The sequence below is a fragment of the Moschus berezovskii genome, chromosome 5, assembly GCF_049115385.1.
Source record: "Moschus berezovskii isolate FMDL1 chromosome 5, NW_MosBer_1.0, whole genome shotgun sequence".
NCBI lineage: Eukaryota > Metazoa > Chordata > Mammalia > Artiodactyla > Moschidae > Moschus > Moschus berezovskii.
Window position 1 is genome coordinate 26,708,394 of NC_142464.1, and position 14,788 is coordinate 26,723,181.

Below are 14,788 nucleotides of genomic sequence, written 5' to 3' on the forward strand. Positions count from 1 at the left end.
ACTCACTGGAAAAGACTCTGATGCTGGGAGGGATTGGGGGCGGGAGGAGAAGGGGACGACAGAGAATGAGATGGCTGGATGGCATCACCGACTTGGTGGACATGAGTTTCAGTGAACTCCGGGAGTTGGTGATGGACAGGAAGACCTGGTGTGCTGTGATTCATGGGGTCTCAACGAGTTGGACACAACTGAGCAACTGAACTGAACTCCTGGCCCAGAGTAGATTATTAATAAATATTAACTCAGTGAATGGATGCTTGGTAATAGAAAATAAGAAGTAGTAAGGGCAACAGTAGGAAAATACACTTAAGAGATTCTGAGAGTAAGAGAAGGAATTTAAAGGAAGAGAATCATGAATAGAGTTATATCTGAATGTAATTGCAGTTCAGTTCCCATACTAAAATTTAGGCTTTGTAACATAATGATTAATGGCAAGGGTTCTCATCCTGTTGCCACCATTTAGAATCTGAATGTGGACAAGTTTAAACTCTGTGCTCCAGTTCACTTATCTGTACAGTGGGGTTAATAGATGGCATGTTCTTCCTGGTATGCATGTATGTATATGTGTGTATGTATCACTTAGGTGAGCTCTCACCTATAACCAATATGTAAGGTTAACAATTGTGTTTACTATTCTTATATTAATTATGTTAGTATTTGAGGGTAGTGAAATGTAGTTAGACTTACTGTGAATGTAATTAGACTTACTGTAGTTACATTTACTATGCGGGTTTTTTTTTTGGTATGGTGAGTTAGCTTATTCCTGAATAGTCTATAATTAGAATCAGAAAGAAAACATTAGAGTTTATCTATAGGGTTTAGCTCTAAGTAGCATTCCTTTTTCGGAGAAGGCAATGGCAAGCCACTCCAGTACTCTTGCCTAGAAAATCCCATGGATGGAGGAGCCTGGTGGGCTGAAGTCCATGGGGTCGCTAAGGGTCGGATGCGACTGAGCGACTTCACTTTTACTTTTCACTTTCACACATTGGAGAAGGAAATGGCAACCCACTCCAGTGTTCTTGCCTGGAGAATCTCAGGGACAGGGGAGCCTGGTGGGCTTCCGTCTATGGGGTCACACAGAGTCAGACACGACTGAAGTGACTTAGCAGCAGCAGCAGCAGCATTCCTTTTTAATTATCTATGTAAAATTAGAGGAGCTAGGCTTAGATAATCTGAAATTCTAGATAAGATTCTTGAGATGATGTTCTCTGCATATTTTATAAATCTGAAAGGATTAATTTCAGGAAACTTGTACAGTTCTAGTCAGAATCAGCTAATTATGAGGGTTTTGAGGAAGGATGGTGCATAAAGGATCTTTAAACTTGATAATAAATTTCTGTTATGCTGTTCATTTATAAAAATGCCCATGTATATAGTTTGTAGGCAACAAGGTATAATCTCTTCAGAAAACTAAAGAGTTGACATCTTTTCATGCTTTTGTCAAATTCTTGAGATTTGACGAAAAGGTGGAGGATCTTTTAAATGGAATGAAATGATTCAAAAATGAATTTTCTTTGGTAGATACTCTCTTGTTCTTTAGTTTATGAAGGGAAAACTAGGTTTGTTCTATTAAAAGTCATTTAAAATATAGGAAGTTTATTTTCAAACCTGGAAAGCAAGACCCAATGCTGTTACCATGTCAAAGAAAGCAAAAATGGAAGCAGCAATTCAGACATTTTGTAGAAACAAGGGCACAGACAACAGGAACATCTGAAATGAAGCTCCAAATAAAAGTGAGCATGAATTTAGACAATGACTAAACTTGGAAGAAGAGTGTGTTTGGAAATACCACCCACTTTCAGATGTGATTATACAGACAAATGAGAGACAGATGGGAGGAAATAGTATAAATCTGTTTTAATTATTATGATGCTTAAGAATGTACTGCCATGTTGGCATTGAGCCTATTTAATTTCTGAGAATTTTTTCCTTGGATTATGACTATCTGTAAAACTTCATGATGATGTGGAAAGATTATAGAGTATTAACCTATATTCCACCCCTGCTTCTGTTTTTTAGACTTGGGAAGATCCCCATCGAAAAGATAAGAGCACAGACTGCTGTGGAGATAATGATCCTATTGATGTTTGTGAAATAGGCTCAAAGGTTTGTTTCATAGACTGTTGTTCAACCATATGTTCTACCTTAGTCATGCCGTAAAATTTCAGTTCTTTTCAGAAGGCACCAATTCTTCAACTCGTCAAAGTTCTTGCCTGTTTATCCCTCTCAGAAGTGAAGTGAAGTTGCTCAGTCGTGTCCGACTCTTTGCGACCCCATGGACTATAGCCTACCAGGCTCCTCAGTCCATGGAATTTTCCAGGCAAGAGTACTGGAGTGGGTTGCCATTTCCTTCTCCAGGGGATCTTCCCAACCCAGGGATTGAACCCGGGCCTCCCGCACTGCAGGCAGACGCTTTACTGTCTGAGCCACCAGTCCTTTTTTGCGTCTTTACTTCCTTCTCTTACACTATGGGTTGGTAAACCCTAGCCCATGGCTAGTCCAATCCAGCTTGCCACCAGTTTTTATAAAGAACACAGCTCTGGCCTTTCAATTACGTATTGTCTGCACCGCTTTCACACCACCACTGCAGTTGAGGAGGTTGGAAGAGATGCTACAGTCCGCAAAGTCTCAAGTATTTGCTGTCTGTCCTCTTACAGAATGAGTTTGCTGAGTCCTGCTTCATCGTCCTTGCCCATTATCCAGGCAGGATGTTCAATACTTATGAGAACTAGCTGGTACTTTTTTTGTGTGCCTGCTTCCAGGTTACTGGGGACAAACAAAACTTACACTTTCATAGGTTACTACTACCCATAGAATTCTGTGTGTCTTCGCTCACATTCTCTCTCCTATTTTATGCCGCCTTTATCACCAGGGTTTATTGTTCTCTATTAAAATCCTTGTACTTGGTTCTCACTGTCAGCAGAGCATGTTGTCTTGGGGCTTCCCTGGTGGCTCAGAGGTTAAAGCGTCTGCCTGCAATGCGGGAGACCCGGGTTTGATCCCTGGGTCGGGAAGATCCCCTGGAGAAGGAAATGACAACCCACTCCAGTACTCTTGCCTGGAGAATCCCATGGTTGGAGGAGCCACGGGGTGGCAAAGAGTCAGACACGACTGAGTGACTTCACTTCACTAGAAACCCGCAGATAAGGATCACTTAGAATAAGGATCTCCCCTTAGGCTCTCAAACAGATGTGCCTGCAAATACTCGTCCTTCCCTTCCTTCTGTTACTGAGACCAGGACTTCCCCTGGGCTCTCAATCCTGTCCCTTCCTGCCATTTGAATGACACTGTTTTCTTGACTCTTCTCTGATCTGTGTTTACAACTGCCCTTTCTTTATTAGGGGCTTCCCTTGTGGCTCAGCTGGTAAAGAATCCGCCTGCAGTGTGGGAGACCTGGGTTCAGTCCCTGGGTTGGGAGGATCCCTTGGAGAAGGGAAAGGCTACCCACTCCAGTATTCTGGCCTGGAGGATTCCATGGACTGTATGGTCCATGGGGTCAGAGTCAGACATGACTGAGCGACTTTCACTCTCACTTTTCTTTATTGCCTTCCTTCCATATTCCCTTTCATTAGAAGACTCGTAAAAAGAGCAAACACTCATCTGTCTCCTCCTTCCCACTTAATCTTCAGTCAGTTTAAAATTGTTTTCATCCCCCCATTATTTCAATGAAACCACTGTTACAAAGATCACTGGCAGTTTTCTTTTAACCAAATCCAACCTATCCATTTCATATGTTTTGTATAACGTGAATTTATCTTGGAATTTTATGCCTTTAACCTCATCTTCCTTCTTCTGTCAGTCTCTTTGCTTGACTTCAGTTGTATCTGAGTGACTTGGATATCCTCTGATTCTTCCTGGGTTTCTTTTGTAGGCTGATTTTCTTCTGCCTGCTCCTAAAGCATTGCTTAGCTTGAGAGTTGTGCCGTTGTTCAGCTTTTTCTCATGTGAGGACTCCCTTGGTGATCCAGTCCCAACCGTTTGTGGTTTTGCTGTCAAACTACTATCTCCAACTCAGACCCACATTCTCAGCTATCTGCGTTTACACTTGACTGTCTCCCAGGCATCTCACACTTGTGTCCAAAACTGAATTCCCTGTTTCCTCCTCTCCACGTCACTCCTGTCAGTGGAGGACACCTGTCTTCCTTCCCTCCTCACCTCCAGATTCTTGAGACCGAAACTGGGAAATCTTACAGGTCATCCTTTGCTTCTCTTCATCCCATTAGTCCTGAAGTACTGACTCCGTGACCCAAACGGCCTTTAAATCTCTTTCTTTTGCACTGTCACTGGAGCTGGTTTGTCTAGCCCTCGGTTACAGTGCACTTGCATTATTCCTACCACAGCCCAATCTCCTTGCTGAGCCTTATCCTCCCTGCCGTCATTCATACCAGACTCTCCTGCTTTGTTCTTGTTTGGGCCTCATCCCCTGCTTCCTGACTTTTCTCTCCCCCAGTGTTTGCACGCTGCCCTGTAGCTGTGCCACACTTTCCGTTCCGGTAACGTGTCTGCCCTCACTCAGTACAGGCCTTCACACAAACGGTTCCCTCTGCAGAATGGAACGTTAATTCCCCCTGCTTTTCCTTGTACGTCCCCCTGCTCATCCTTTGGATCTCAGCTCTAGTATCCCTTCTTCTCGAAGTCTCCGTTCACCTGCCGTAGACTAACATTCTAGCTCTTTGGTCTGTGGTTCCTTAGTGCTAACTGTCTGTGTCGTTTGCCTCATTGTCTCCTCTCAAATGGCTGTGAGCTCTCGGAAGAAAAGACCCACCACTGCGGTGTTTAATTCAGTGTCTGGCACAGAGCATGTGCTTAATGAAAGACATACCAAGTGTGGTCACTGCTTGAGTTGTATTCTTCTAAGATCAAATTAGTTATCTCTGGAATTTCATGTTAGCACTTTTAGGCTTCCAGAATGTTGTTTTAATAAATAGTTTCCTTTGATTCTTTGTTACTTGTTTGTTTGCTGTGATATTTTGTTACTCTCTTTTTTGTTTCTCCTCTTCTTCCTTATTCTCCTTTCTTACTCCTATTCTCTTTTCCTCGTCTTTGTCCACTTCTTAGATTTTCTGTGCCTTCTTTCACTTTTTTCTTCTTCTGTTTTTCCACTTCTTTTCTTCTTCCTTATACTGTTCTGTCTGCCCTCTCTCTCCCTCTTCTCTTCCTTCCCCCTGTTCCTTTCTCCTTTCCTGCAGGAGAGATCTGCATCCAATCTTGATTTCTAGTCTTATACCCAGTTAAGGACAGACAGGGACCAGAATTTGTTTGTGTGTGTGTGACTCTAATTCCTCTGTCTCTCCTGCAGAAAAATGGCCAAATCGTTTGCTTTAGTTCAGATTAAACTATAGTTGAGAAATTTGTTTGGACATTTTCTCTCCAGAGGGATAGTAAAGTGTATATAAAATGCATAGATTAGAAGGAAGAATATAACTATTTTAATGAGTACCTCCTCTCTTCTATCTTATAATAGATGCTCTGTTATATTACTTTGGTCATTTTCCTGTGTCTTATTTTGTGAAAAGAAGAGTCACTAAATTAAGTAGCATTACACTGATAGAAAGGTTGTAGTAGAAAACTCTTCTTTTGTTGAAAATTTATTTTATTGAGATATAGTTGATTTACAGTATTGTGTTAATTTCCTCTTGGAGCAAAGTGATTCAGTTTTATATATATGTGTGTGTATACACACACACACTCTTTTTCATATTTTTTTCCTTTATGGTTTGTCACAGGATATTGAATATAGTCCCCTATGCTATATAGTGGCATCTTGTTGTTTATTCATTGTATAGTATATATAATAATTTGCATCTGTTGATCCCAGAATTCCTCTGCAGGTGACTCGGGTTTGATCCTTGGGTAGGGAAGATCCCCTGGAGGAGGGCATGACAGCCTGCTCTATTATTCTCGCCTGGAGAATCCTATGGACAGAGAAGCCTGGTGGGCTACAGTCAATGGGATTAAAGAGCTTGACATGACTGAAGTGACTTAGCATGCATGCACACATAGGAGAAATTGTATGGTATTTGTCTTTCTCTTTCTGACTTAACTTTATTCATTATGATCATCTCTGTGTCCATCCTTGTTATTGCAGATGGCATTATCTCATTCTTTTTGCGGCTGAGTAATATTCCATTGTATGTATGTACCACATCTTCTTTATCCATTCATCCATCAGTGGATGTTTAGGTTTGCTACATCTGGCTGTTGTGAATAATGCTGCTATGAATATAGGGGTGCGTGTATTTTTTTTGAATTATAGTTTTGTCTGGATATATACCCAGGATTGGGATTGCTGGATTATATGGCAATTCTATTTTCAGTGTTTTGCGAAACCTCCGTAGTGGCTGCACTGATTTACATTCCCACCAACAGTGTAGGGGGTTTCCTAGAAAACTGTTATTCTGAAGGTATAATCCTTGGGGTCACTTGGCTTGTATAAAATGCAGGTTGTTAATTTAAATTCCTATGCAGATATTTAGTGAGTGAAAAGATTAAATGAAAATATCTTATTTTCACTGATGTAAAAATTAGACAGTGAACCTATAATTAATGAGATTGGCAACTGAAAATCATGAAAGTCTATATATCTGATTAATTGATTTGACTTATTATCACTAATTCGTTATTGACTAAACAAAGGGATCTAAAAAAACTTGATGTACAGGCTTTTAAATAAACTTGTCAAAGTCACTAAATATCTAAAATAAAATTAAAGGTCTTAAATGTAAGTTATTTTTTAAAAGTGTACATAATTAATCTTGAATGCATGCCTTTGTATTTTACATAGAATGCTTGGTACATAGTAGGTGTTTAGTTCCTTACTACTGAAAAATATGTTGACTGATGTTGTTCAGTCAGTAAGTTGTGTTTGCCTCTTTGCAACCCCATTAGATGGCCGCACACCAGGCTCCCCTGTCCTTCAGTGTCTCCTGGAGTTTGCTCAGATTCACGTCTATTGAGTTGGTGATGCTGTCTAACCTTGTCATCCTCTGTGGCCCCCTTCTCCTTTTGCCTTCCATCTTTTCCAACATCAGGGTCTTTCCAGTGAGTCGGCTCTTTGTATCCAGTGGCCGAAATATTGGCGCTTCAGCTTCAGCATCAGTCCTTCCAATGAATATTCAGGGTTGATTTCCTTTCGGATTGACTGGTTTGATCTCCTTGCAGTCCAATGTATATATTATTATATATAATACTATATAATATATATAGTATTGTATACTATATATTATATAGTATGTACTATATGTGTCTATGCATATATATACGCATATAACCAGAGAATCTAGCTATGTTGTACCTGGACTCATGATGTATGGAAACTGTGAGATAATAAATTTACACTGTTTACGGCTTTCGGTTCATAATAATTTGTTACACTGCAGTGTATACCAAATACCCAGGATAGCAGGTTTTAAGCAGTTTCACTTTCTGTGGTTTTTCATATTGACTGGGTCCAGTTGAAGTCCTACCTCACTCTTCATATTATAAATCCGCATAGACGTTTCACCGTGGGCCACTGTCATATTCTGCTGATTCCAGGTTCCCAGGAGTTAGCAGCTGACAGGTGTGAGCAGGTCCGTGTAGAGCCCAGAGAGAAGATTAACATCTGAGAAGACCTCTTATGTTATAGTTCATGTGTCTTTTGTTTCCTTTGCTCTTTTTCTTTACATCAAAGAATATGCGATATGATCTCCATTTTACTGTTGAGAAACCAGGTCCTGAAGTACTGTGTGGCTTGTGTGAAGTAATTGACCTCAATCACCTCTAAGAATGGTGGAGCAAGAATTCACTCCCACATACTTGTGACTGAAAAATCTTATCTTTTCAAATATTTTTGTATAATGGCTAGAACAGTCTATGATAACCCTAGTCTAGTTATGTGTATAATTTTGAGGCAAACCTGTATTTTTGTTGCAGAATGTAAACTCATTTTTGAAACAAGGTCAACTGTATGATTCCCAAGGAATTAGTAACAATATCTGCTGTGTACATTAATTTCCTTGCAGAGTAGATGGAAAGTTTTATAATGGAACTGAGAAAATAGGTCTCATCTAATATCTAAAGCAGTTTATTCCTTTAGTTAATGAGACCTTTAATAATATTTAGTAAACCTGTATTACTTAATCACCATCTATACAGTGGACCTTGATTGAGACTGTGTGCGTGCTAAGTGACTTCAGTCATGTCCAGCTCTTTGCGACCTCATGGACTGTAGCCCACCAGGCTTCTCTGTACATGGGATTCTCCAGGCAAGAATACTGGAGTGGTTTGCCATTCCTTTCTCCAAGGGATCTTCCTGATCCAGGAGTCGAACCCAGGTCTGCTACATTGCAGGCAGATTCTTTAGCATCTGAGCCACCAGGGAGGACCTGGTGTTGAGACTGTGCTCCTTTATCTTGTGCCTGACTGTGCCTGGCTAGTCCTTAAGTCACCTGTAAGGAACATCATAGAAAGAAAGCCTCTCTTAACACCATGTTTGTAAATGGGCAAAGGAAAAGGAGCAGAGTCCTGGAAGTTGATAATAGACTTAGGATCACAGATACAGACATTTTTAAGGGTAAGTTCTTTGAGAAGTATTATTCATTTGATGTCTAATATTATATGTTCTGCAAAATTTGTTGAATTGAATTGTGGGATCTTCATTAGAATTTTACCATTTGTCCCTAAGCATTTTATCCTGAGTTTTTGTTTTGATTGATTTTGTTTTGATTGTTTTAATTTTCTTTTCAGATCTTAAATGTGTTATGTATAGCAAGACAGTGTTTTGTCTACTCCCCTTCTGTTGCTTGTGAGATCAAAGGGCATTTATCATTCTAATGAAACTTGATAATGCCAAGACATGCGTCCTGCTTGTCCTTGTAACCATAAAAGTCTCAAAAGTTATATGAAATGTCAAAGTAAATTGATTTTTATGAATAAATATAAAACAATTTAGAATGTATCTTTAAAAACTACATCAGTTCAGTTCACTTCAGTTGCTCAGTCGTGTCTGACTCTTTGTGACCCCATGAACTGTGGCACGCCAGGCTTCCCTGTCCATCACCAACTCCCGGAGTTCACTCAGCCTCATGTCCATCGAGTCGGTGATGCCATCCAACCATCTCATCCTCTGTCGTCTCCTTCTCCTCCTGCCCTCAATCTTTCCCAGCATCAGGGTCTCTTCCAATGAGTCTGCTCTTTGCATGAGGTGGCCAGAATATTGGAGTTTCAGCTTCAACATCAGTCCTTCCAATGAATACTCAGGATTGATCTCCTTTAGGATGGACTGGTTGGATCTCTTTGCAGTCCAAGGGACTCTCAAGAGTCTTCTCCAACTCCACAGTTCAAAAGCATCCATTCTTCCGCTATCAGCTTTCTTTAGAGTCCAACTCTCACATCCATACAAGACCACTGGAAAAAACATAGCCTTGACTAGATGGACCTTTTTTGACAAAGTAATGTCTCTGCTTTTTAATATGCTGTCTAGGTTGGTCATAACTTTCCTTCCAAGGAGTAAATGTCTTTTAAGTTCATGGCTGCTGCAGTCACCATCTGCAGTGATTTTGGAGCCCCGAAAAATAAAGTCTGACACTGTTTCCACTGTTTCCCCATCTATCTGCCATGAAGTGATGGGACCAGATGCCATGATCTTAGTTTTCTGAATGTTGAGCTTTAAGCCAACTTTTTCACTCTCCTCTTTCACTTTCGTCAAGAGGCTTTTTAGTTCTTCTTCACTTTCTGCCATAAGGGTGGTGTCATCTGCATAGCTGAGGTTATTGATATTTCTGCTGGCAATCTTGATTCCAGTTTATGCTCCCTCCAGCCCAGCGTTTCTCATGATGTATTCTGCATATAAGTTAAATAAGCAGGGTGACAATATACAGCCTTGACTGGTTCCCTATTTGGAACCAGTCTGTTGTTCCATGTCCATTTCTAACTGTTGCTTCCTGACCTGCATACAGGTTTCTCAAGAGGCAGGTCAGGTGGTCTGGTATGCCCATCTCTTTCAGAATTTTCTGGTTTCCAGTCATTCTGATAGATATCCCTGCTCCCAGAGTCTACTGCAGGCTCCTCAGCTGTGGCACTTTTGACAGTTTGGGTGGATGTTTCTGTTACAGGAGACTGTCCCGAGCAGCATCCCTGGCCTCTTGTCACTAGATGGTAATAATACCCACCAAGTTGTGGCAACCAAAAGTGTCCCAGACATTGCCAGATGTCCTCTAGAGAGCAAAATTGCCTCTGGTTAAGAACCAGTGATCTAGTTTATCACTGAGTTAGCCAGTGTGGTAACCTTTCCTTGATGGTTATGTGATAACTTTGAACATTTTTGTTTTATAAAGGACTTCCTGGCATGAGGTATGTAAGTCTCTGCAACACGATTGTAAACCGTTAAGAAAGGAGGTGCTTTCTTTTAGTATACATAGTGTCTCACGTAGTGCTTGGGTACTTAATAGAGCCTAAACGTGAGAATCTGGTCAATATAGTTGTGTCCGTTCTCCTGAAAGTGGTATTTCAGTTTAGTTTATACAGTCACATTAACCTGTGGGATAAACTGATTACAGCTTCATGCAGGTTATATTAAGAGTTTAGATTCATTTTGCAAATGTTCGGGAAAAGATGTATTTGAGCTTATGGTTTAAGATCTGCTTTTTTCTCTCAAATAATTTCAAGACACAGCAGTGACTTAAATTTGCATACCTTGATTTCCAGTTGTAAAGCTGCATTTTAAATCTTGAAGGAATTATTCTGAAGCAAGTGTTCAGATTTCAGCTTACAGTGAAATTCTATAGCCAAGTAAACCTTTAAAAATAAGAGACTATAGAAGGAATGCATGCATATAAACTTGGTACTGGCAACTTAAAGGAACCACTGAAACATCTTTCTTTAGCACAAGGAACATCTGCTTCAACATCATGCTATTTCTTGACTTCTCTTAAAATTTTTTTAACACATTTTGTGAAATCTGCTTTGTCTGTATCTTTAACATATTCATAATTCTTTGATTGTCATTCATTATCTTAAGGCTGCATTCAGATATGGTAAAAATTTACTTTTCATTAGTAACTGATAAATATAGTTTGCAAAAAAAGGTACTGTTAAGAAGTTTCAAAGAATTCTCATGTGTCTTTTTACCTCCAAGTGGCAGAAGCCAGATTTATACTATAACATGATGTACGTGGCTTTATTTCCTGCTTAGTATGAGTTTCTGGGCCTACTACATTAAATTTTAAGATCTATATATAATTTCAGTTTCTAAAAAGGGATTAAGATATCTATTCTAAAAAGTATATCATAAAAGGCTTTATGATTGAGTTTATAATAATTTTAATTATTAAAGCTTTATTAAGTTTCAATCTGTAGTGCTTTTAATATTTCATATGGATTTTTATAATATATGAGTAAACTTCTTCAAAGCCTTGCAGATTCTGAGTTTCTTTTCTCTTTAAAGGTTCTTTCTCGTGGAGAAGTTGTTCACGTGAAGATCCTTGGAGTTTTGGCTCTTATTGATCAGGGTGAAACAGATTGGAAATTAATTGCTATCAATGTGAATGATCCTGAAGCCTCAAAATTTCATGGTAAGTCTGTATTTCTCCAGAAACAGAGGTAGATTGGTGTGTCATTGGAGTTCTTAGAATTTAAAAGGTGCTCGTGTAAAGCACAATGTATGTATTTGGGAGTTAAACTTATATATTTTTTTCTAATTCTCTCTCCATGGACTATGAGGGGCAGTTCAGTATGATTGTGTCTGAGTTGTGTCATACTGCTGGGAGGAACAGGAGAAAGAAAAGGATGCAGACAAACAGATGGTAGTTCACACTAAGAAAGGACGTTCTACGGCTTTCCTTCCCGCTCACCTCTGTGCCTCTCACCCTTCCTCCTTTCTCAAATCTCTATTTTATTCATTTGCTAACAGGAGAAAATAAAGTGTGGGGGGTGCGTGTTCATCAAGGACACGTTGTTGGTTGTGTTACTTGCTCAGTCGAGCCTGTTACCCCACAAACTATGGCTCAGCATATTCCTCTGTCCATGGAATTCTCCAAGCAAGAATCGTGGAATGGGTTGCCATTTCCTTCTCGGGATCTTCCCACTGCAGGCATCAAGCCCTGCTCTACCACATTGCAGGCAGATTCTTTACCATCTGAGTCTCCAGGGAAGCGACTAGAGAAGTCATCAAGGACATAAACTGTTCTTATACCTAGATTTTGTTTTCTCTTGTACGATTGAAGGGAAAGATAACTGCCCTCTAACAAAATTTTGATGTCCTGGAAATTTAAATTCCCAAAATAGTTTGTGTGATGAAGAGTTGACTTTCCTTGGAGTCAGACAGACTCAGTTTGCACTCTGGCTGTGCTACTTCCTACCCAAGTGACTTTGGATAAATCATTGAACCTTTCTGAATTTCTGTTTGCTCATCTATCAGTGGAGGTAATTTTACCTACTTGTGAGGTTGTTCACAGAATAAGAGATGATTTACTTAAAGCATCTGGCTGTCATATCGGGTGTTGAATATGTGGCCACTATTATTATTCTTTCACCAATTTCCCCCCCTGTTTTTCTAACCTTTCTCCTTTTGGTTTCATCCTTATTCAGGATCCTGTTTTTTTCTAGACCTCAATTCTTATCTAAACTGAAAAGTATACCATTTCTGAATTGACTGAAACTCATTAACACATTCTTTCTCTTAATTTATGTGCATTTAAAATCTTTTCTTGAACATGGAGCAAGAGAAATTTTATGCCAGTCTTGCTTGCAATTGAGAAAGGAAAGGGTCTGATAGGGTGAAGTACATATAACCTCAGAGCCAAAATTAAAACATGAAAACTACAATTAAAATATGAGACTGAGCCCATATTGAACCATATATATTTCTTATCTAATTACTTTACCCTGAGTTTCTTTATTATCATATTTCTCGTATATACATATATATGTGTATATGCAGCAAGAGTAAATATCCAGCTTAAGAGTTTTTTTAATACATTAGCTTCTCCTCTAATGAGACCTGATAATATAATGATGAAACAACCAGCAAAAATAAATCATTCAGCTAATTCACTTGTGATGTGGCACACTAAAGTCACAAAATGTGCTGACAAATGTCCCTTTAAACTGGAGAGGCTGAGAGTCTAAGGAAACTAGTCTTTACCCAGTACTGTTGGAGATGTGATTTAACATCTTAAATTCCCTAACATATGCAAACACTGGTTATTATTCTTAATTTAGAAGACTCTCAAAGGATTTAAATGATTAGCCCAAGTTTGCACTTTTGCTAAGTAGCAGAACCATGATTTGAGCTCATTTTGGTATGATTATAAAGTCTGCTATCCATCTACCATACTCTACTGAGCAGTTCATGTTTGTGTAATTTTTACAGTATTTGTAACTAGTAGTTTTGAAACCAAATTACATAGGATAAGTATGTTACTCCTAGAGTTTCCTAAAGGTTAGAATGCAAATGTTAATGGACAGAGATCATTCCTAACCTTACTTTTTTCTTCACTACTTAGCCTGGTGTGTTGTCTGTGTTTTCATTAGCACCTCTAACGAGGAGAATTGGAGGGGATGAGAACTGAGAGATGCTCACTAACACAGGGGTTGAAAGCTTCCTAAATTCGTGAAGAAATTTTTATAAAATCAGATTATGTGACTTGATCACAATATTTAATAGCTCTGTCTTGTATCATAATAATTAATCTTCTAAAGATACGTAACTTATAATTCAGGAGGAGTTTAAGTATTGTAAGTACATGGCTTATTTTATATAATGTTACAGGTTAAAAATAGAACCTTGGCAAGGGTGAGGGGACCTCAGGAATAAAGGAACCAACTTCATGATTTTGAGATTAGGGGAAATGTCTCTTGTAACAACTCATGGTTTTAATGTAGCAGCATAAGAATGTATGTTTGGATTCATATGATTAAATACTAGCGAATAGTTATTAAAAGTGTGATGCTATTCTCTATCTACTGTAAATCTTTGAAAATAAATCAACAGTATTTAATCTTAAACCAGGTAACTTTTAAACATTTTATTATACGCCCCTGTCATGTCTACCTTCTAAAATTACAAACACAAGATTTTGGCTGACTTTTTTTTTTTAATTATAAAAATAGCCATATATTTAGAAATAAAATCTCAGAAGTATAAAAAAGATACATAAAGTAAAAAGTAATGTTCTCTTTCCCACCCCCACCCCCCAGTCTTAATTCTAGTATCTTCTTCCCCATATGTTTTTAGTTCTCGATTGGTAGCTTCTCTTCTGTGATCAAGGTGCCTCATACCTCTGTTTCTTTTCTTTTAAGTTGCTGCTTTGAAAGATTAGAAATTTAACATCTTATACATTTCTCAATTTTGTTACCACATTTCTTCTTCTGTTAGTTAATAACTGTAGGTATTACATTTCAAACTATATTTACTGCTTCATTAATTTTGTACAGTAACTCGTGGCTGCCCAGTGTAAAACCAGGACATTGAGGTTTCGACCCTTCTTTCCTTCTCTGCTCCTTACCTCCCAGCTTCCCTCAGCTATACTATGAGTTCTATAGTGTCAACAGGTATAATGTGTAGGTTCTGTTCTTTCACCATAGCTGTTTATCATGTTTTGTTTCTTAAATCTGATAGTTGAAAACTACTGAATAGCGTTTCAGTTCAGTTCAGTTCAGTCGCTCAGTCGTGACCGACTCTTTGCGACCCCATGAATCACAGCACGCCAGGCCTCCCTGTTACAGTATTATATATCGTTCACTTCGTTTATCATGCTGTTTATTGAATGACTGATTTTGGACAGGCTGTATTCTTAAGCCTGCTGCA

The 14,788-nt window shown here is 39.0% G+C and overlaps 1 protein-coding gene across 2 annotated transcripts in view; it reads left to right on the forward strand.

Moving 5' to 3' along the window:
• The window catches only part of PPA2 (inorganic pyrophosphatase 2), a 105,650-nt gene that overhangs the window by 37,750 nt on the left and 53,112 nt on the right, over positions 1-14,788 (forward strand). For both annotated transcript variants that reach the window (XM_055434163.2, XM_055434164.2), the window contains 2 exons: positions 2,020-2,106; positions 11,426-11,552. In XM_055434163.2, coding sequence (XP_055290138.1) covers positions 2,020-2,106; positions 11,426-11,552 — 214 coding nt within the window. The remainder of the gene's footprint in view (positions 1-2,019; positions 2,107-11,425; positions 11,553-14,788) is intronic.